This window comes from Candoia aspera, chromosome 4 (genome assembly GCF_035149785.1).
Source record: "Candoia aspera isolate rCanAsp1 chromosome 4, rCanAsp1.hap2, whole genome shotgun sequence".
NCBI lineage: Eukaryota > Metazoa > Chordata > Lepidosauria > Squamata > Boidae > Candoia > Candoia aspera.
The window spans coordinates 111,722,001-111,746,453 of record NC_086156.1 but is presented as its reverse complement, the minus strand read 5'-3'; the positions used below and the strand labels follow the sequence as shown (position 1 = coordinate 111,746,453).

Below are 24,453 nucleotides of genomic sequence, written 5' to 3'. Positions count from 1 at the left end.
ATTGTAGCATCCTGAGAAGCGAAGTTTTCTTGAGACCTTTTCAACGATAGAAAAATGCCTCCAAAATGAGATAATGTTCAATAATTCCACCCCAACCTCACATTTAGCCAATACAATTCAGTATGACAACTGTCCCCCCTGGCGTAAAAGGTGGGGAGGGGAGGCATCTACTTAATTCTCCAAGGAGATTCTACTAGAATAATGCTACTACTGGAATACTACTATCTGTCTCTTCACCCAAGAGGGATGGTTATAGCTAGATTGAAGTGAGGCTGCCATGTTCTCCTTATCATTCTTTAACTCTAAACAGACCAGATTGGCAAATCTGCTCTATACTAATTTTGTATTCTTTTGAAAGGAGAATCATTGTTATGGTCTCAGAAGAAAGGCTACCAGATAACTTTGGTTGTCATTAGGGTGAGATGTGGAGGAAAACATAATTTTATCTTCTATTTCATTTACTTTCCTTTATTTATTCAAAGTTTTGGCCAGTTCCCATTAATAAAACTCCCTTCCTCCTCTCAAGCCATAAGAAAAGGAGTATTAGAGCCAGTTTGGTCTAGTGGTTAAGGCAATGGGCTAGAAACCAGGAGACTATGAGTTCTAGTCCTGTCTTAGGCCTGAAAGCTGGCTGGGTGACCTTGGGCCAGTCCCTCTCTCTCAGCCCAATCCACTTCACAGGGTTGTTGTTGGGGGAAACTAGGAGGAAAGAATATTAGGTATGTTTGCCGCCTTGAGTTATTTATAAAAATAATAAAGGCTGGATAATAAATAAATAAATAACTCACCAGGATGTAACAACAAAAGACATCAAAGACCTTCAATGGCCCAGCAACAGTCGTACTAAGGGAAGACGAGTAATGTAGCTGGGCAGAAAACTGCTGAAGTTCTTTTCTCAGCGGAGGGCTGTAATGGTTGCCTATTCTAAAACACCATCAGATTCATAAGTAGGAATTCAGAGTTATCTGATTTATTAAAGAATAGTATGCAGGATCACAGAGAAAGCTGAGAATGATGAAATCACTCCGAATTCAAACTAAAAACCCTCGGTGCAAATGAAATCCCTCCCCCTGTAGAATCTTCTCAGATCCACAATCCCAGGCGCTCCTAACAGTTTCTGATGGTCTGCGGGAAAAGGCTTTGAACAGATAACGTGACCCAAACACGTTCCATTGTACTGATTTCACATACAGAGCATGGTACAAGGTCTCACAGCAGCCCCCTCCCAAACAGAAACGCGCGTCAGAGCCATGGCATGTGAAACGCCACGATGTATAAACTACATTGAATCAGCGAACATGACAAGGGCACAGGATTAACCTCTGACATTCCACCACCATAATAGGGGAACAAAGGGTATTTTTCCAGTGTCGCTCCCTCCTTTCAAACTGCTCCATCCTTCTTCCTCTCGTTTACATGGAAAAAACATGGAACCACTCTATGGACAAAGAAACCCGCCAGTGAGTCAGAGCTTTGGAATTTCCCACTCACTAGGACACAATTTCTACGAAAGTCCTCCCTTTTCTTGTCTTCTTGTTTCTCTTTTTTTCTATGAGCATAAATATCAATACTTGCAATAATGGGAGATCTTCCTTCTCACTGTTGCGGAATCTCTCTTCCATCTACAACATTTTTGTTTTTTGGACTTGTTGTCATTTTGTATTTTTCCCAAATTTTTCAGAATTATCAAATGGTCAAAAGAAATCAAAGACTATTTTTCCTGGAGTGAGGCCATCCTGTTCCATTCTTCATCCATCCTAGCTTTGCTCATAGAAAATAGGTTTGTCAGTTACATCACGTCACGTCACGCCACGTCACTTCACTTCACTTCACTTCACTTCACTTCACTTCACTTCACTTCACTTCACTTCACTTCACTTCACTTCACTGCTGCTTCTCAGTTATGATATAAAAATTCAACCTTCTGTGACGGAATCAGCTTGGAGAGCTGCTCTGAGGAAGATAAAGTTTTTGCCAGGCAACAAATTCACTTCCTCTCACTCTGTCCCTCGCACAGTAATAGACTGCCGTGTCCTCTGGCTTCAGGCTGTCCATTTGCAAGTAGAGTTGGCTTTTGGAATTGTCTCTGGAGATGGTGAAGCGTCCCTTGACTTTGTCCGAGTAGTAAGTGCTAGATGAACTTGGATTTATATATGAAACCCATTCCAGTCCTTTTCCTGGAGCCTGTCTCACCCAGGCTATCCAGGCACTGCTGAAGGTGAATCCAGAGGCTTGGCAGGAGAGACGGAGGGACTCTCCAGGTTTTCTCACATCCCCTCCAGACTCCACCAACTGGACCTCAGACTGGACTCCTAAAATGAAAGTTGTTTTAAAGGGCTCTCCTGAATACGACAAGAAAACATAGGAAAAAACTGTACAGGGAGGAAACAATTACAACCTCTGAGGACTGCTAGTAAGGACTCCAAGTTCAGTCACAGGATCGTTTTTGCTCCCCCTAAAAACAGAGGGAATTGTCAGTAAAAGATATGGGAAACCAAACAAACTTTCTGTTGGTGGGTGGATCCTGAAAAGGGACACTGTGGGGCTCCTTTAAATGGGATATTGTGTGTCGATTTGCAAATCGCTTGGGATAAAAGAGCCCCTCAGGGCATTGACTTCCAGATTTCTTTGCACATCAATTTCATGGCTGATTTTCAAATAGTGTTTCAGTCCTAAGAAAAGGGAGGGCCTGCAGTTTTTCTTTCTTTCTGTGAATTCATAGGAGAAAGGGCCAGTCTTGCAACATTTCACCACATCTCTAAAATAATTCAAAGTAATAGAATAAACTTGTTTAAAGAAACCCTTTTTAAGGACAGGATATAAAAAGGCTAGAACCTCTGAGTTATGAAGATTGCTACACAATTGCTTCTTTAACCTTTGTGTGTTTGTTTTTTTAGAAAACCCCAAGTACATTAACTGGTGACTAAGCCTGGAGGAATGATTTGTAAGCAGCAGTCATTGGGTCTACCCAAGTCACAAAGTCAGGCTTAGATAAATCATTTTATGACCAAATACACTCTCTATATTAAATTTAAAAAAATAAAATAAAATTATATATATATATATATATACACACACACACATACATATACATATACATATACATATACATATATTGTAAACTCAGACATGGCTTCACAGTGAGGATTATAGTCTCTTTAGAAGTTAAATTGTTTTGAGATCCTTTGAGAGAACTTTGAAGCAAGTAGCAGGAGATATAATCAACCTTGGAAATGAGACCATATTTCTGCAGACTGGTTTGATTTCCCTGTCCACCTCTCCCCCTTTGGCAATACTGCCCCCTGGTGTAAGTGATGGGAGAGTCCCCAAAGAGACTCTTTTGTTCCAGGAGGGGAAGTGAAACTGAGAACAAATGAAGGATCTCTCAGAGATTTAGAAGGTCTAGTGAGAAATCCAAACTGTTCTTGTTTCCTCATAGGAAATTGGTTTTGAAGAATTTATTTATTCATTCATTCATTCATTCATTCATTCAATTTGTGGCCCATCTCAGACCAGTGGGTGGCTAACAACAACAACAACAACAACAACAACAACAACAATGATGATGATGATGATGACGATAATAATAATAATAATAATAATAATAATAATAAAAACCATCAAACAATTAAATGTAAATACAGCAAAGAGGCCTTAAACACCATTGGTCTCAGCACAACCATGAAATGGGGTCCTTGGTGCACTTGGGACCCCAGGCCTGGGCATAAAGCCAGGTCTTTTAGGCCTTCCAAAAAGCCAAATTGGTAGGAGCCCTCCTAATCCCAGGTGGGAGGATGATCCAGGGGGCAGGCAACAGAGCAAAAAAGGCACATCTCCTGGTCCCCAACAGTGGACATTCCTTGGCTGAAGGGACCCAGAGCATGCCCATCCTGCCAGACTGGATTGGGTGGGTAGAAACAACTGGGAGGAGATGGTCCCAAGCCATGAAGAGCTTTAAAGGAGACAACCGGCACCTTGAACTGCACCCAGAAACACACCGGCAACCAATGCAGCTCCCGAAGCAGTGGTGTTACATATGCCGAGTCACTGACACTATTTACAACCTGGGCAGCTGCATTCTGTACCAGCTGAAGCTTCCTGATGCTCTTCAAGTGCAGCTCCATGTAGAGCGCATTGCAATAGTCCAAATGGGAGGTCACGAGGGCATGAGTGATAGTGAGTAGAGCCTCCCAGTCCAGGAATGGGTGCAAAGGCCCTCTTAGCCACAGCTGCCACCTGCTCTTCCAGCAGGAGCCATGAGTCCAAGAGGACCCCAAATTGTGCACTGGCTCCATCTGGGCAGTTCCACCCAATCCATGACCAAGGATGGAAAAACCTTGGTACTGGGAGGCCCAAACACCCAAAACCACTCAGTCAGAGCCCATTGTGCCCCATCCAGGCCCCTACAGCCTCCAGGCACTGAGATAGGACATCCACGGCATCAATCAGACAGCCTGGGCTGTAGTATAAAGCTGGGTATCAGAATACTGATGAGACCTCACCCCAAACTGTCAGATCACCTCACCGAGCAGCCTCATGTAGATGTTAAACAAGAGGGGTGAGAGAATTGAGCCCTATGGCACCCCACACAGTAGGGGCCATGGGATGGACCTCTCACCTCCTATCAACACCAACTGGAACTGACCCCAGAGGAAGGAGGAGAACCAGCACAACACAGTGTCGCCTACTCCCAACTCCCAAAGCCAGTCCAGAAGGATACCATGATCAATGGTATCAAAGGCTGCCGAGAGGTCTAGAAGAGCCAGGATGGAAGTACTGCCTCCATCCTGATCCCTCCAGAGGTCATCCAAGGGTGCAATCAGTGCTGTTTCAGTCCCATATCCCAGCTTGAATCCTGACTGAAAGGGGTCCAGAGCCCTTTGAAGGTGCCATGCGCGACCACTTTCTCAACAACCTTCCCTAAAATGGGAAGTCTGGAGACTGGTAGAAAACTATCCAGATTAGTTGGGTCGAGCAATGGCCCCCGTGAGGGGGTCATCTTTAAGAGCCAGTGGAACCACCTCCTCCCTCAAAGAGGAATTAACCACTGCCCAGACCCAATCAGGAGTTGTTTCCCAAGCAGCCTTGACCAGCCAGGAGGGGCACAGATCTAACACAGAAGTGGCCAAACTAACAGCTACGAGAACCCTGTCCACTTCCTCTTGTTCAGTGGGCTTGAACTCTTGCCAGATAACCATGAAAGATTCAGCCCCCATAGCCTCCACTGGCCCTGCATCAAGGCTGGAGTTCAACGCAGAGCGGATGTGAACGACTTTATCTGCCAGATGCTCAGCATATTCCTCACAGTGGCCCTGAAGGTAGACTCCCTCCGAAGGAGGGTCCAGGTCACCTGAAACAGGCCCACTGGGTGGCTCTCTGCAGGCACAACAAGGGTGGAGAAATAATTATGTTGAACTGCCCTTACCGCTATGAGGTAGGCTCCAATTGAGCTCTAGCTTGTGTTCGATTATCTTCACTCTTTGTCATCCATTGCCCTCTTAAGCTACCTCGACTCCTCCGTATGCCACAGGGAGTTATGGGAACCATGGGCATGGAGAGGCTGTTCAGGCATGATCTGGTTCAAAGCCCTGGCCACCCTCCCATTCCAGGTGGCTACCAAGGACTTAGGCCGTGAAGCAGATTTTCAGGACACCACCGCAAGCTCCCTCTGAAACCCAGTTGGGTCCATCCGTATCCTGGGGTGGGCCAATCTAATAGGCCCGCCTCCCTGTGGAGGGGATGGGTCCAGAGAACTGGAGCCTCACCAAGAAGTGATCTCAACATGACAGAGGAGAAACCAATACCTCCCTCAATTTCAGAACACTCTGAAATGAAACCAGAGTTAATGCGATGTACACTATTGTAATGGTACTTTGGAAAGACCTTGGGAGACAGGGCGAAGAGATGCTGCCTAAAGAGCAGTCAGATAAGAGACAGCAGAGCCCATAGCTGGATAGTGGGAGAAGCAAAAGGCTCAGAAGGGACCCTTCCTAAGTTCTCAGGCAGTAAATGAGATGGTGGGAGAATTGCACTTCCACACTTACAAGATTATGTTCTGACCTATGACTACTCATTCAGTGACCGATCAAAGTTATAACGGCATTGAACGAATGGTGGTTACGACCGTTCCTTGGAGTTCTGGCTGTTCCAGCACCCCTGTGGTCACATGATCACAATCTGGGCACTTGGCAACTGGTTTGCACTCATGACTCCTGGTTGCAGCACCCCACAGTCATGGGATTTCCAACCTTCCCTGCTGCCTTCCCAAGAAAGTCAGTGGAGAAGCCGGCAGAAGAGGTCACAAGTCACTGGGGTTAGTCTCCCCCACCCACACACGGTCTCCAGCCCCTCTGCCCTTGCACCACACCAGCCATTCACACACCTCTGTACGTCCTTCCTGACCTGCACCATGCCTCTGGTAAACCCCCTCGCACTATAGCGTACCGCTGACCCACACTGCAACAGTTGCATACCCCCTCACACCATATGTACCCCCTCAAACCCTCCCTGACCCTCACTGTGCTCCTCATGCACCCCCTACATCCCTCGCATACCATCCCTGAACAGCATCACCCCTCTTGCGTACTTCTCACACCCTTGTGCATGCTCCCTGACCCTCAACATGCCTGTCACACACCCACTTGCACCCTCGCACACCCTTCCCAACCTTCACCTAAACCCACTCACTCCCCCTCCCCATCCAGCAGTAGCCACTTACCTGCCTGCCAGCCTCGCCCTTGCAACTTCCTGCCAGCTTCCACCCTGACTCTGGTTCTGGGAAAATGGCAGGAAGTTGCCTCGCCTAACAACCAGAGGATTTGGTTAATGTTGACAACCAGAACAACAGGGATTGCCGTCGCTAAATGATGTGGTTGTGCTTTACAACCACATTGCTTAGTGATGGAAATCCCAGTCAAAATTGTTGTTGTAAGTTGATGACTACCTGTATGGGAACGTCAAGTGTCAAAACAGATATTTTTAATTCTTACTACATAGGACGATGGGAAGGGTTACCTTTGATTAAAAAAGAAAATGTAGCTTTGCAAGGTGGAAGTTTTGGAGCTGATTTTCCTTAGTCACATACCAGAAGCTACAGGTCTACAAGGTGAGACCATAAGATATTTTTTTATTTTATTTTTTTCCCCTTTAATGTCCCAAAGATGCTGAGGGATTCCAATCTGTCCACAACCCAGAGTGGGGAGGATGCCAGCTGGAGGCCTCCCTTCATTCAAACGCAGTGGGAGCAATAACCATTGAGCAGCTACCCGAAGGCAGGAAGGCAGTGCAAAATAGAGAGACTCAGAGGGCTTCTGGGAGAGGGGGTTGGCGGTTGGCAGTTGGCAACGCTTGGCTCTCCTGGCTCTGCCCGGCTGAAGGGAGAGGGGTTCAGGATTAAGGGAACTTAATCTATATTCCATACAGATTAATGTAGAAGTAATGGAAAAGGAACAAAATTTAGAAAAGTATTAAACTGAGGAGAGTTGGTGATATTCAGAGAATAGAATGGGATTGAATAACACAATAATAAAAGAAGAAAGAAAAGGAGGAAATGAATCCATATTTCTCCCTCTAATGAAAGCTTAATTTCTTAAAACTGTCCAGTTCATTCCACTGCCCTGAGGTTTCCTTCTTGTCCCCCATACAAGGACTAGCTTTCAAAGATTGGATTTGTGCTCCCACTGGCTACGATGGAGATTTATCTGCTGCTTCTCAGTTCAAAGAAACACATTCAGCCTTGCATGACTGAACAAACTTGGAGGAACGCTCAGAGGAAGGGAAGGTTCTTGCTTGGCGTCAGACTCACTTTCTCTCACTGTGTTTACAGTATTGCACAGGAATAGACTGCCGTGTCCTCTGGCTTCAAGCTGTTCATTTGCAGATACCGCTGGTTGCAGAAATCGTTCCTGGAGATGGTGAAGCGTCCCTTGACTTTATCCGAGTAGTAAGTGCTAGATGAGCCTGGACTTACGTGGGCCACCCATTCCAGTCCTTTCCCTGGAGCCTGTCTCAACCAGTCCACATAATAACTCCTGAAGTTGAATCCGAGGCTTGGCAGGTGAGACGGAGGGACTCTCCAGGCCTTCTCAGGTCCCCTCCAGACTCCACCAACTGGACCTCTGAACAGACACCTAAAAAAAAAAAAGTATTTCATTGAGCTCTTCTGCATACAAGAAGTAAGATGGAAAGATCCTGACAAGCAAAGAAAGAATTACCTCTGAGGCCTACTAGTAAAGACACCAAGTTTACCCAGGGGATCATTTTTGCTCCCAAAAGTGAATGGGGGGAATTGACAGGAAAGGATTCAGGAAAGTGCACCGACTTTGTGTTGGTGGGTGTTGCCTAAGAAAGGAAACCATGGGGCTCCTTTAAAGGGGAAATTGTGCCTTGATTTACATATTAGTTCTGATAAAAGAGCCCCTCAGGACATTCATGTAAAGATTTCTGTGCTCACTCCTTATAAACATGATTTTTAAATAACATTCTGAACCAAAAAACAGTCAAGACAGGCACGCATTGGCATTGCTGTTGTTGTTGTTGTTGTTATTTAGGAAAATGGGCAGGTTTACACTGGAGTAAGTAGGGTAAGGTCTGATAAAACCTCCACAGTTCAGGAAAGTGTTTAAAGGTGAGAGAAAGAAAACAGGCACTGAGCTTAATTTAAATAGCCATGTCAGAGACCACAAATGAAAAGCATGGTGCATGTGAGTTCAGGATGTTTGCTCCACAGCTGCTCCCTTGACCACGTTCTTTGGCAGAAACACAACACAGCTGAATGCTGACCAAGCCAAAAGGCAACGTTTATAAGCCACAGTTGAATTGCGGTTACACATCTGATTTGCAAAAGCATAATCAAAGACACCAGAGGCAGAGCAGAAAGAGCTCAACCCTGTGGGGTCTTTTTTTTTTTTTTTTTTTTGTATATTGGTTTTAACTTGGCAGTTTTATGGATTTTTACACTGGTTGTTCTTGGTGGCTATTTTGTCTGTTGTTTTTATTGGTTGTTAGCTGCCCAGAATTGATTCCACAAGGTGAGAAGGTATAGAAATTGAAATAAGAATACTAAGAATACTAAGATTACTACTATTAATTATAATGCTATCATCTTCACTCTCTCTGTGGACTGAGAAATAAAAAAAATATGGGACTTTGTAGTCTCCAAAAATTCAGTTTGCTGTATACTTAGCAAAGTACATCTGTGGTCAACTCAGACCTGGTTTCCCAGTGAGGGTTATAGCTTCTTGAGATATTACATTTTCTTGAGATCGTTTCAGTGAACTTTAAAGATCATTATAGAAAATAATAATTGTGACTCCAAAATGAGACTCTGTATGCAGACCCTTGATTTATTTCCCCACCCCACCTCCACTCCATGCATGGGCAATGCAGGTAATGCGACAACACTGCCCCCTGCTGTAAAAGGGGAGGAGGACAGGCATCTACCTTTTTTTCTAGGATTCCAACTGAGGCAGAGAGAGAACATGAAGGTTCTCCCGGAGATCTAAGCATGTCTAGTGACACATCCGAAGCAGCTGTTGTCTTACCTGACTGGAAATTCCTTTTCAACTGTTACTCTATGTCAGATTGTATTTTCTGGGGTGGGGGAACTCTTATTTTTATTCCTAAATCCAATTAAGTCATGGAAGAATATTTCAGGAAGCACCTAAAATGTCATCTAGTCATCTATGTCACCTCGTACCAACCATCCCTATCAGCCAGATCCTGTCTGCACACCTCCAACCAAAACGAGCTCTTCTAGGAAGATTGAGGCAAGGCTAACCTGTTCTTCCTTCATCCTACAAAGTACAGAGTTTGTAGGGTTGGTAATCTGTTAAGATTTAGTCACCGACCATATGTCAACAACAGCTTACTTAGCATTCTGATGGAGTAGGAAGGGATAAGTAAGATGGAGTGGGATGGAGGGAGCGCATCCATCCTGGCTCTTCTTGACCTCTCAGCGGCTTTCGATACCATCGACCATGGTATCCTTTTGGGTCGGCTCAGGGAGTTGGGGGTGGGCAGCGTAGTTCTGCCCTGGTTCACCTCCTTCCTCCAGGGCCGGTCCCAATCAGTGGTGATAGGGGAGGAGAGATCGACCCCATGGCCCCTTCTTTGTGGGCTGCCGCAGGGATCTCCTTTTTAAGATCTACATGAAACCGCTGGGTGAGATCATCTGTATGCAGATGATACTCAATTGTATATCTCCATCCCAGGTAAAGTAAGTGATGCTGTGACCACCCTTTCCAAGTGCCTGGGGGCTGTGGGGGCCTGGATGGGGAACAACAGGCTTCAACTGAACCATAGTAAGATGGAGTGGCTGTGGATTAATGGCACCTTGGGTGCCAGGAACTTGTCATCTTTAGTGCTGGATGGGGTTGCCCTGCCCCATTCAGACCCTGTGCATAACTTGGGGGCCATCTTGGACTCACGCCTTCTGCTTGAAGAGCAGGTGGCAGTCGCGGCCAGAAGGGCCTTTGCACATCTCCGGGTGGTGCACCAGCTATGCCCTTTCCTGGACCGAGAGGCCCTCCGAATGGTCACTCATGCCCTGCTCATTTCCCATACAGATTACTGTAATGCACTCTACATGGGGCTACCCTTGAAGAGTATCCGGAAGCTTCAGCTGGTCCAGAACACAGCCGCGTGGACTATCTTGGGTGTTCCAAGATTTGCACACGTAACACCTTTGTTGCATGAGCTGCACTGGGTCCCAGTTTGCTTCTGGGTCCAATTCAAGGTGTTGGTCATTACTTTTAAAGCCCTACATGGCATGGGACCAGGGTATCTGAGGGACCATCTCATCCCTATTACATCGACCTGCCCCACCCAGTCATGAAGGGAGGGCATCTTACGGACCCCATCTATAGAAGAATTTCACCTAGCGGGGTCTTCTCTGCTGTAGCTCCTGCCCTTTGGAACATCCTTCCCCCAGAGGTGAGACAGCCCCCCTTGCTCCTGGACTTCCGAGAAAGATTAAAGACCTGGTTTTGTCAGCAGGCTTGGAATGGGAGGAGGAATAGTTATACCTGGGAATAGCTAGCGCCCTATAGGGGCCAATTACACTCATGGACTGATTAAAATATTTTGCCATTTAGATTTTATTGTATTTCTATTTTATTGTATTACTGTATTTGGAATGGTTTTAAATTTTAACCTTGTTTTATTGTAATGCCGCCCAGAGTCCCCCCATGAGGGGGAGATGGGTGGTGAATAAATTTATAAATAAATAAATGAAATAAAAATAAAAGGTCACCGGAGGGTTTTACCAAAGGCATTACAGCATCATGATGTAAATTATATTCGGTCTGCCATTTTTTTGGTGTTCTCTTTGAAATGTAGTAGGGCAAAGTGATATTAGCTGTGGTTCTGCTTTTCCTCAGAGCTGCTCAGCAAGCTGCCAATGCTTTATTGGGATCCTGGTGTATGTTGTATTTGCGTGCATGCTTACTAAATGTCTGTAGTATCTTCAAAGTGATTTGGTTGCTCTAGGGTAGCCAGGTTTTGGCCAGAATAGTTTGGTGCCATGACGCATATCAGAAGGATGAAAGGAGAGGCGGAGTCAATCACTTGCAGCTCCTGCCATAAAAATTCCTTCTCACCCCTATGGATGGTATGTGTCTACCTCAATCTTGGGTCTTCTACCAGAGGCCTGGTAGTTTGAGGGTTCTGTGAAGTATCTTAGCTGCTTAAGGTGAAGCCAGAGTCATGGCAGGAGAGATGGGGGGACTCTTCAGGTCTTCTCACATCCCCTCCAGACTCTACCGACTGGATCTCTGACTGAACTCCTAATTGTGGTTGGGATTCAAGGTGCTGGTCACTACCTATAAAGCTCTACAGAGCATAGAGCCTGGTTACTTGAGGGACCGCCCATCCTCCATAGGGTCTGCATGGATTATCTGATCTAGCAGAGTTGTTGTCCCTGGGAATACTTCAAGAGAATAATGACATCTATTGGGACTCTGGAGGTACCCCTTTTCTGTAGAGAGAACTTTATTTCCTCTGCAGAGTAAATAAAACTTCCTTGCAATCTGGAAGTATTGGGGCTGATTTTCTTTAATCCCATACCAAAAACTGCAGGTCTCACAAGATGAGACCACGGGATTTATTTTGTTATATTTTTATTTCAGTTTCCCTGTTAAGAAAAGAGGATGAGGGATTCTAACTGGTTAGTGTGCAGGAGGCCCTGTTTGATAGAAGGTGGTACCAGTAACAAAGAAGAAGCTTCACAGTCCAAAATTTGCAGACCCAGAGGGCTCCTGGGAGAGGAAGTACTTAATTTGCAACATTTCTCTCTCCTGCCTCTGCCCAGCTGAGGGGAATGAGCTTCAGGAAGAAAGAGATTAAGTACATATGAAGGAAAAAGAAATGAGCAATGAGCAACATGTAGTAATGAAAGAAACTGGGGAGAGTTGGCAATACTGACAACCAAAGGGGATTAAACTGCAAAATATCTCAAGGAACAATTGTAGGTAAGGAATCCAGGTTTCTACCTCTAATTAAATTTTAACTTTTTTATCAACTACCCAGTTTGTTCTACTGTCCTGAGATTTCCTTCATGTCCCCCTACCAAAGTGCTAACCAGGTTCCAAGATCAGCTCTGGACTCCCACTAGCTACAACGGAGATTCATCTGCTGCTTCTCACTCCAATTACACAAACTCAATCTTCTGTGACTGAATCAACTTGCAGAGCTGCTCTGAGGGAGAGTTTTTGCCAGGCTTCAGACTGACTTCCTCCCACTGTGTGTCTCTCTCACACAGTAATAGACTGCCGTGTCCTCTGGCTTCAGGCTGTTCATTTGCAGGTAGAGTTGGCTTTTGGAGTTGTCCCTGGAGACGGTGAAGCGTCCCTTGACTTTGTCCGAGTACTTAAGGTCACTTGAACCAGAGTTTATGTATGCCACCCATTCGAGGCCTTTTCCTGGAGCGTGTCTCACCCAGTGCATGCCATAGCTGCTGAAGTCGAAGCCGGAGGCTTGGCAGGAGAGATGGAGGGACTCTCCGGGCCTTCTCACATCCCCTCCAGACTCCAGAAATTGGACCTCACACTGAACTCCTAAAAAAAATAAAGGTGTTTCGATGAGATCTGTATACAAAAACAGAAAATAGAAAGAAATTCTGTAGAGAGAGAAGAATTACCTTGGAGGACAACTAATAAGGACAACAAGTTTAGCCAGGAGACCATTTTTGCTCCGCCTAAGGAATGGAGGAAAATTGATAGGAAAGAATTTGGGAAAGTTCACAAACTTTGTATTGGTTGCTGTAGCTCGAAATGGGAAACCGTGGGCTTCCTTTAAGGAGGAAATTGTGACCCAATTTACATATCTCTTGGGATAAAAGTGCCCCTCAGGGCATTGATCTCATAGATTTCCTTGCACACATTTGACACTGGTGATTTTCAACGTAACTTTCCAGTCCTATGAAAAGTGAATGCAAGGTTTTATTTATTTATTTATTTGTTTGTTTGTTTATTTATTTATTTATTTATTTATTTATTTTCCTGTGAGGACATAGGGGAAAGGCAGGTTTACATTAGAGAATTAAAACAAAGATATGCAAAATTTCATCACTTCTCAAAATTAATTAAAGGTAAGAGACAATGAACGTGCCCTATGAACTTTTGAAAGAGACATGTAAGAGATAGAACATGAAAAGAACAGCACATCTGAGTTCAGGAGAATTTTCCACCTTCCTTCCCCTTAACTATGCCCTTTTGAAGACACCCAAAAGAACTGAATGCCATGAGGAAAAAATATATATATAAGTTAGAGCTGAATCAGAGAAATCAGAACGGGAGAAAAACTAGATTGAACCTGCGAGGTGTTCTTTGTCTATTAGATTAGTTTTTAACTCATTTGTTGTATGAATTTAATATATTGTTTATTTTGGTTATTATTTTGTGCGGTGTTTTCATCAGTTGCTAGTTGCCCAGAGCTGATCTGACAAGATGGGCAGCCATGCAAAGGACAGAGGAGAAAGGGCAGGTTTCCATTAGAGTAATTAAAAAAAAAAAAAAAAACATTAACATTTCACCACTTCTCAAAAATATTTCAAGGTAAGGGAGAAAGGACTTGCACTAAGAATTTTTGAAAGAGACAGGTTAGAGATAGAACATGAAAAGAGCAGAACATCTGAGTTCAGGAATATTTGTTTCACCTTTCTTCCCCTTTTGAAGACACCCAAAAGAATGGTGACCAAACTATGAGTTGAATTGAAGGGAAAGGTTTGAGGAAAGTGCACCAACTCTGTGTTGGTGGGTGTAGCCTGAAGAGGGAAACCATAAGGCTCCTTTAAAGCGGAAATTGAGCCTTGATTTACATTTCGCTTGGGATAAAAGACCCCTCAGGCTTGGATCTCATAGATTTCCTACCAGGAGTGGTTTTCTCATAGTTTTGCAGTGCTGAGGAAAGTGAAGGCAAGCTTTTTTCTTTTCTTTTCTTTTTGCTGTGTGGACATTGGAGAAAGGCAGGTATACTTTGGAATAATTAAAACAAAGACATGCCAATTTTCAGCACTTCTCAAAAATGATTCAGGGTAACAGAGAAGGAACATGCACTAAGAAGTTTCGAAAGACACATGAAAAGAACAGCAGATCTGAGTTCAGGAAACTTTTTACACCTTCCTTCCCCTTAACCATGCTCTTTTGAAGAAACCCAGATGAACTGAACCCAGACCCAGCCAGGAGGGACAATTTATAAGTCAGAGCTGAGGCAGAGAAATCACAGGGAGAGAAGAAACAGATCGAGCCCTTGGGGTGTTTTTGCCTATTAGATTCATTTTTAACTCATTAGCTGTATGTATTTAATATACTGCTTGTTTTGGGTTGTTATTCTGTGTGGTGTTTTCATCAGTTGCTAGTTGCCCAGAGTTGATTTTACAAGATGGGCAGCCATACAAATTTCAAATAATAATAATAATAATAATAATAATAATAATAATAATAGTAGTAGTTATAATACTCGCAATAGTAATACCAATAAGATATGCTAATAAAAATGCTAGCAAATAAAGTCCATGAAGTGAGAAATATCACTTTGTATTCTCCAAAGAATTCAATTACTCTATATTTAGCAGAGTACATCTGTCTTCAACTGAGGCATGGCTTCCCGGTGAGGGTTGCAGCCTCCGGAGCTGTGAAATTTCCTTGAGACTTTTCAGTGAATGGTTATGGAGATAACAGAAAAAGGAAGGAGGCCTGCCAAATGAGGCGGACTCCGGTGACACTTGTTTTATCTCCCACCCCCACCCCACACACAGCCAATGGGATTCAGCGTGGCAGTGCTGCCCCCTGGTGTGGGAAGTGAGGAGGGGAGGCCTCTATGCAATTCCACCCAGAGATTCTTTCGGGCAAAGTTTTCTGCAACATTTCTATGGCCATTTGGAAATTTAGGAGGATTATTCCACAGTTGCATTTCCTGCCTGCAGCCACGACACTACGTGGTATCCCTTCCCTGTATTCTATCTGAAGCCAGTCTCATCCAGAGTGGATTGCAAACAGTAAAGTAGAAGTTGGAAATTTGGGGCCATATTAAGAAGTTTTAGTTACTTTCCAGCAAACTTTCAGATTGGATACCTATAAATGAAGAGTTCTAAAGTTCTATCTAGGGGGCTGATTTCTTTTTCTCTTGAATAAATACACAGCAGAAATCCCTCTGATATGGAAGCAGAGGAAACAAATTGGGGCAAAAGTATTGCATTTGCCTTTCTCCTCTCATTCCAACCCCTACGCTCTGTTGGAGTTGGCTGGAAAATGGACAGAGAAACCCAAAACTGGATTTTATAATACATTCAGTTTTGATGAAACAAATTAGAACCTATAGTTAGATATACATTAGAATTCAAACAGCAGCTTCTCAGAAATATTCAGGAAAAATAATTGTGGATGGAAACCCAAAGGAAGGGAGGGGCAGTGCTCCCTCCACATCATGACACCCCTCCTTGGAGCGCAATGCAATGTCTCTCTGCACTACAGGCCGAACTTGGCACTGAGGAAGAAGAGATTAATCAGTATGAATGACCAAACGGGCTTTCATTTCAGGTTAAATAAAACCGTCCACAGCAGCTCTCCACCAATTCAGAACAGATTCAATCACTTGTTCCACCCAATATGAACAGCAATTGCTTGAACAGCCACTGGAATGTAACAAAAGTTTGTCTAAAAATTGTGACAAACCTTTGTTTCCTTATCCATGGTTTCTTAAAAAAATTAGAATGGATTAGATGCCAACATGACACTAGGAGAATAAACAATAATTTACACATTGCATTTTCTGGGCCCACTCAACACCAAAGTTAAAGTGAAGGAAACCACATTACTATTAACTTGTCCTTCTGTATTTTTTTTTCCTTTTAAAATATTTTTTTTCAGGTTTCCCCTCCTCCAAATGGAAAACAGATCCCAGAATGCCCAGGCCAAGATCAGCTCTTCCTCCCTCTTGGCACTCAGGCAGCTTTCTCAGCTCCCTCTCAAGTCTCCTGGGAAAATGCAGCCTTCTGGGGCTGAACTCACTTGCAGAGCAGCTCTACAGAAGGGAAGGTTTTTGCCAGGCTTCAGATTCACTTCCTCTCACTGTGTCCCTCGCACAGTAATAGACTGCCGTGTCCTCTGGATTCAGGCTGTCCATTTGCAGATAGACTTGGCTTTTGGAGTTGTCCCTGGAGATGGTGAAGCGTCCCTTCACTTTGTCCGAGTAGTATGTATTAGAAGATGTACTTACGCGGGCCACCCATTCCAGACCTTTCCCTGGAGCCTGTCGCACCCAGTCCATGTGGACGCTGCTGAAGGTGAATCCGGAGGCTTGGCAGGAGAGACGGAGGGACTCTCCAGGCCTTCTCACGTCCCCTCCAGACTCCACCAACTGGACCTCACACTGAGCTCCTAAAAAAAATAAAATGAAGGTGTTTCAATAAGCTCTCCTATAATACAAGAATTAAAATTGGGGAAAAAAAATCTCTGTATAAAGGGAAAAATTACCTCTGAGGACTGCCAGTAAGGACACTAAGTTTAGCCAGAGGATCATTTTTGCTCCGTCTAATAAATGGAGGGAAATTGACAGGAAAGGACTCAGGAAAGTGCTCCAACTTTGCCTTGGTGGGTGTAGCCTGAAAAGGGAAACCGTGGGGCTCCTTTAAAGGGGAAATGGTGCCCTGATTTACATGTTGCTTGAGATAAAATAGCCCCTCATTTCATTGACTAATAGATTTCTTTGCAAACGCCTTTCACACCTGATTTTGAAGTGATGGGGATATCGTCAGAATAATCAGGACAGAATTTTTTTTTTTTTTTTTTTTCATTGTGAGTACATTGGAGAAAGGACAGGTTTTCACTGGAGTAAATAAAGCAGGATCTAGCAAAACCTCTGCAGTTCAGGAGTGTGTTTAAAGTTGAGAGAAAGAAAATTTGCACTCAGAATAATTCAAATAGCCATGTTAGAGTCCCTACATGAAAAGCATGGTACAAGTGAGTTCAGTATGTTTCCTTCACAGAGGTTCCCTTGACCACGTTCCTTGGAAGAAACCCAAAACAACTGAATGCCGACCAAGCCAGCAGGCACCATTTGTAAGCCACAGTTGAATGGCACTTACATGTCCAAGTCGCAAAGTTAGAATCAAGGAAACCTCAGACAAAGCAGAAAGAGCTGGAACTTGTAGGGTCTTTTCTGTTTATTAGATTGGTTTTATCTGTCAGAGCTGTGTTTGCACCACAGTCCTTCAGTGGAGCTGGAAGAAATCAGCTTGAGACCAGTTCTGTAAGTATTTACAGTCTTTACTATATACAGCACTTGACAAGCTCTTACACAGCAATTATACAGGGCAAATTCCTACTCACAGTAACACAATAATGCTCAACATCTCTTACACTATCCCCAACACAGAACTGTTCATGCATACTACTTCTAGAACCAAATATTATGCGCTGAATCACTTTGCAGATGTTGGCAATCACATCTGCTGAGCCTTCTTCCCTGATTACTTACTGTTCTCAGCTGTACAACAGCCTTGGCATTAGACCTTGGGTATACCCTGACATTAACTTGACATTTGTATAGATTTTATATATTGCTTGTTTTGGGGTTGTTATTTTGTACAGTGATTTTATTGGTTGCTAGTTGCCCAGAGTTAATTCCATAAGATGGGTTGCTGTACAGATTGAAATAAGGATAATGGCAAGACTAAAACTGATATTTTTTGTTGTTTATTCGTTTAGTCACTTCTGACTCTTCATGACTTCATGGACCAGCCCACGCCAGAGCTTCCTGTCGGTCGTCAACAACCCCAGCTCCCCCAGGGACGAGTCCGTCACCTCTAGAATATCATCCATCCACCTTGCCCTTGGTCAGCCCCTCTTCCTTTGGCCCTCCACTCTCCCCAGCATCAGCATCTTCTCCAGGGTGTCCTGTCTTCTCATTATGTGGCCAAAGTATTTCAGTTTTGCCTTTAATATCATTCCCTCAAGTGAGCACTCTGCCTTTATTTCCTGGAGGATGGACTGGTTTGATCTTCTTGCAGTCCAAGGCACTCTCAGAATTTTCCTCCAACACCACAGTTCCAAAGGATATATCTTCCTTCTCTCAGCCTTCCTTATGGTCCAGCTCTCGCAGCCATATGTTACTATGGGGAACACCATTGCTTTAACTATGCGGACCTTTGTTGTCAGTGTGATGTCTCTGCTCTTAACTATTTGATTGAGATTTGTCACTGCTCTTCTCCCAAGGATTAAGCGTCTTCTGATTTCCTGACTGCAGTCAGCACCTGCAGTAATCTTCGCACCTAGAAATACAAAGTCTTTCACTGCTTCTACATTGTTCAATCCTAATCATTAAAGATAAATGAAATCAGCCAAACAGTAAAAGCAATCCAGGTTAATATTCTTTAACCCTTATCCCACTTCAAAATAAGCCAGAGCATTTATATATCCCCACAATGTGCACAGAGCTTTTTTTCTTAAAAAGATCAAACAACCAAACGGCCCACCTCAGAAACTTCGACTTCTCATCACAAACCCTCCCATACATAATAACACTTTCTTTCTCATAGCATTCCATCAGAAGATCAATTTCACTTGTGGCTTCACACTTAGAAGAAACATTTCTGTCACTATTAAGTTCCTCATTTACATGCACAGCAGCCCCAGCCAGATGACAGACCTCACATTTTCCACAATGTCCTGAATGCCTTGCATAAAAACTTGGTAGGAGTCAGAAAGAATCTGTTTAAAATCTTGGTGGAAGTCAGAGAAAGTCTGTTTAAAGTCCTCCATGTCAAGCAGTAGATTATGGCGCCCCCAGGAGCTTAACCAGAAACAGTCGAGGATATGAAAGAATTCCATAATGTCTTTACACAAGCAAAAGTGAGATATGCAGACAGTACCCCAGGGAAAGTAGAAAAGTGAAAGTTCAAAACAGCCAATTCAGGAAAATGCTAATATCTTCAAATTTAATAGAAAAATAATAACGGGAGAGAATTATTTACTCTCAATCCTCCTTACTCTTTGGAGGAAAACAAAGTCTAAAACTTAAAAATATATATTTTTTAAATTAATCCCAAAAATAATAAGCACCAAGAGAGCCCTCTTGTTCTTGCCATAGAAAGCCTGTATGAGGGTACACATACTTAAAAGAAATATAAATAGAGTGATTTAGAAATGGAGTGGCCAGTCTTAATGTCCCTTTAAGGCTACAATGAGGCTCAGAAAATGGTGACATCAAAGCCTCCTGGCTAGCTCTTACCAGTCAGGGGCAAATGCTGTTTGCCATCTTCTGGCTGCAAGCAGTCATCCAAAGTACAGATGGGGTGATTCCAAGTGTTTTTCTTTTTTCTGGAGAACACTCCCAGGCTTCAGAAAATCCTGCCTGAGCCCAAAATAACTGCCATGTTTTCATCTCTGCCTGTTGAGCCCACGGGCACAGCTACTCAGTCTGCCATGTCCCCATTGGAAGTCCCAAGACCACTCTCCTTTTGAATCTGGTAAAAAATCGTATTTAACTCTAGGTCTTTCCCACTCCATAGAAATTGACTGACAGTTTCTTGCCATTCTTGTAAGATTTGGGTTAGAATTGGCACCATTTGAATCACATCATTTATCTCGGGTAATACATTCATTTTGATAATTGCAATTGATCCTAACCAGGAAGACTTGATCCACATTGTTGATTAGCATGAAAAAGAAGAGAAAGTTTAACCTTTTTATCAGTTATAAATATTGGAATGGTTTGAAATAAAAAATAGCATCTTTGGCAAAATATTCATCTTAATTGCAGAGATTCGTCCCATAAGTGATAAGTTTAGTTTTTCCCACCTCAATAAATCTTGTTTAATTCCCTTCCATATTTTGACATAATTATTTTGAAATAAATCACTAGTTTTGGCTGAAATCTCTATCCCTAGATATCTAACTTTTTTAACACTATTAAACCCTGATTTAATTTCTAATACATTCTGATTATTTAGTGGCATGTTTAAATGTATCATCTTCGTTTTTTGATTATTTATTTTAAAACCGGCTAATTCTCCATATTCTTGTAGTGACTTTAATAAGTAATCAATTGATATTAACACGTTTTGTAAAGCGATAACTAAATCATTTGCAAAGGCTCTTAATTTATATGTATCTTCTTTAATCTTTATCCTTTCAATTTGATGATCCTTTCTGATAGCTTCTGTTAGAACCTCCAATACCAATATAAATAATAAAGGAGATAGCGGACAACCTTGCCTTGTTCCTTTTTCTATTTGACATTCTTGTGTTATCTCTTTGTTAATCACAATTCTGGCTTTTTGAAATGTATAAATTGATGTTATTGCTTTTATAAATATATCACCAAAATCCATCAATTCTAAAGTCTTAAGCATAAAATTCCAATTTAGGTTGTCAAAAGCTTTTTCAGCATCTAAAAATAACAACATAATCTGTTTTTCACTATGAAATTGGGCATACTCTATTATATTTAAAATTGTCCTTATATTGTTTTTTATATATCTTTAACGGCGTTCCGTGTCGTCATGCTGGCCACATGACCCGGAAGTGTCTATGGACAACGCCGGCTCTAAGGCTTAGAAACGGAGATGAGCACCGCCCCCTAGAGTCGGACACGAGGGAGAGGAGAGGAGAGGAGAGGAGAGGAGAGGAGAGGAGAGGGGAAATGTCCCTTAATTTACAAATGTCCTCAGAGAAAATACTCGCTCTCTCCATTCACATGAGTTATTTCTTTGAAACTGTTTTCAGATATGGGCCACTTGTTCTAGGAGTCAGGACGTTGGAGGAAATAAAATGCGTAATTTTTTTATGTCAAATCATGTCACTAAGATTGGTAGCACCGACCCAGAATTATCTAGTAGCTACTTCAGAGACAGAGTGGGAAGTCATAGGTGATTTCAAAAGAAAAAGTAGGAGGGATTTTTCTATAAATATGGAGTGTCAATGAAACTAGACATTTTTTTCATTTATATTTCAGTTTTCATCATCACCCATCTCACTTGAAGAGCATCTCTGGGCATCTTACGATAAAGGATCATCTGATGTAGACTAAGCTATTGAGAATGATATGCCTAGCACATTCGTTGAATGTCCGCACATCGCAAAGTCAAGAAATCTGTTTATAACAAAACTTTTCCCAAACGGCTGAGAAAGACAATCACATTTTATAAATAAAATCCTAGCATTCCCATGTGGAAGTTCTGGTGTTGATTTTCATAAATCACAGATCAAAATCTACAAGATGAGACCATAGGAGTTATTTCAATATTTTTTTCCATTTAATTTTCCTGTTGAGCAAAGAGGCTGAGCGATTCCAACCTTTCTCCCACCCGGAAGTTACTGGGAAGGACGGCAGGTGGGAAGGCAATTTTCCTGAACCACCTAGAACATGACTTTCCCTGGAACTGACTTGAATCCCCTGATCTACGTTCCTTTGCTATTCTAAGTATTATAACACGACCGCAATTAGGCTACCCTTGGCCTGATGTTTTTAGGCCTTATTTTCTGACTTCTGCCCCCTTCCTTGGTGTCAGACCACACCACACTCTGGCAGGCCTTGCAGCATCCTTATTTTATTATTAAATTTCGACTGCTAGCAGAGGAAAATGATTGTAAATGTATTTAAACTTCCAAATGCCTATATGTGTCTGCATACATTCTTGTGTGTGGGTCTCTGTGTGTGTACATGTATGTAGTACATCTATGGAGAGAGGGAGAGAGGATATATAGACACAGAAACAAATGCACCCAAAGAGGGAGAGGGGCAGATCTGAGTCTCAAGAAAGAGTAAATGAGGGTTGAACTTTGAAACCAATAAAAGAATGAAGAGTTCTAATTACTGAATCAATTCTATATTTCCTGATACTTTTTGAGAGCAGAACTTGAGAACAATTTCCCTTTGCTCTCATTCAGGAGGGTACTGAGATTGGCCATTTTCTTCCTATCCAAATGGAAAACAGATCCCAGAATGCCCTGGCCAAGATCAGCTCTTCCTCCCTCTTGGCACTCAGGCAGCTTTCTCAGGTCCCTCCCAAGTCTTGGGGGAAAATCCAGCCTTCTGGGGCTGAGCTGACTTGCAGAGCGGCTCAGAGGAAGAGAGTTTTTTTGCCAGCCTTCAGACTCACTTCCTCCCACTGTGTCTCTCGCACAGTAATAGACTGCCGAGTCCTCCGGCTTCAGGCTGTTCATTTGCAGATAGAGTTGGCTTTTGGAGTTGTCCCTGGAGATGGTGAAGCGTCCCTTCACTTTGTCTGAGTAGTAAGTACTGGAACTTGGATTTATGTGAGCCACCCATTCCAGCCCTTTTCCAGGGGCCTGTCTCACCCAGCTCATGCCATAGCTGCCGAAGTCGAAACCAGAGCCTTGGCAGGAGAGGCGGAGGGACTCTCCAGGCCTCCTCACATCCCCTCCAGACTCCACCAGCTGGGCCTCTGACAGGACACCTAAAATAAAAATTGTTTTAATGAGCTCTCCTTTATGCAAGAATTAAAATGGAAAGAACCTGAATAGGAGGGAACCAATACCTCTGAGGACTGCTAGGAAGGAAACCAAATTCAGCCACAGGATCATTTTTGCTCCCGTTAAAGATTAAAGGGGACTTGACAGGAAAGGATTCAGGAAAGGGCACAAACTTTGTGTTGGTGGGAGTAGCCTGAAAAGAGACACCCTGGGGCTCCTTTAAAGGGGAAATCGTGGCCTGATTTACATATTGCTCAGCATAAAGGAGCCCCTTGGAACTTTGAGGTATAGATTTATCTCAACACACCTTTCACACATGGGACATAGAAGAAAGGGAAGCTTTACCGTGGAATAATTAAAGCTTCTGACAGATGCTCCTCATTTAATGTAAGGGTTTTAAGGTGACAGCAAGAAATCAGGCATTGAAATTTCCTCAAAAAGCCATGTTACAGTCCGGAAATAAAGAGGATGGCACATCGGAGTTCAAAATGGTTGCTCCACAGTTGTTCCCTTGACCAAGTTCTTTGGAAGAAACCAAAATTAAGTCAATGCAGACCAAGCCATAAGGCCCAATTAATAGGCCACAGATCAATTTTACATACACAACCAAGTCTCAAAGTTGGAATATAAATCATTGGAAGCCTGTATGATGTTTCTTAATGGTTTGGTTTTTAACTCAGCAGCCGTACTGATTGGGAGGTTTTTGGGTTGCCATTTTTATGGTCTTCTTATGTGTTTTTAACTGCCCAGAGTTAATTCATACTAAGACTCAAAAAACTTGCTCTCCTACACTTATTCCATGGACTGAGAAACAGCAATAAATGACTTTTCATTTTCCAAACAATTCAGTTTGTTCTATATTTAGATAAGCACATCTGTTCTCAACTCAGATGTGGCTTCATGGTGAGGAATGTAATCTCTTGGGATGTTAAATTTCTTTGAATTGCCTTCAGTGGTCTCTCAGGAAAATGAGAGTAAAAGTAATGAGGCCTCCGAAGTGAGACAAGGCCTGCAGACCCTTCCCCTTCCCCTCCCCCGCCCCCACCCCACACATATGCAAAGCGATTCCGTGTGGCAACACTGCCCCTTGGTGGAAAACCTGAGGAGGGGAGGCATCTACTTTACTTTCCAAAGAGATTCTTGCATTAAGAAATGATAATTAGGGCTCCGATGAAATGAAAGAGCTCCAGGGAACTTAAGACAGTCTAGGGAGTAATCCAAAACCGCACTTTTGTTATATGACAGGAAATTCCTTTTGATGGGTTATTCTATGAGATACTGTATCCTCTATGAGACGAGAGGAGAGGACAGGAGAGGAGAGGAGAGGAGAGGAGAGGAGAGGAGAATTTTCCCTTAGTTTGCAAATATCTTTGGATAAAGAGTCACTCTCTCCATTCACATGACAGATTTCTTTGAAACTCTTTTGAAATTATGGGCAAGTTCTTTCAGGAAAGCCTATAATGTCAGGACATGAGAAATAAAACACGTAATGGTTTATGTGTCATTTAAGTTCTTGACACTA

General features: G+C 43.1%; 1 pseudogene and 2 gene segments (V, D, J or C); all 3 read right to left on the bottom strand.

The window, feature by feature from the left end:
- Nucleotides 1-24,453, bottom strand: part of LOC134497121 (immunoglobulin heavy variable 3-21-like) — a 132,850-nt gene that overhangs the window by 15,385 nt on the left and 93,012 nt on the right.
- On the bottom strand, nucleotides 12,715-22,907 carry LOC134496107 (uncharacterized; annotated as a pseudogene).
- On the bottom strand, nucleotides 16,519-17,016 carry LOC134495860 (immunoglobulin heavy variable 3-21-like). The segment is given in 2 exon segments: nucleotides 16,519-16,874; nucleotides 16,971-17,016. Coding segments are annotated over 2 exon segments (402 nt in total).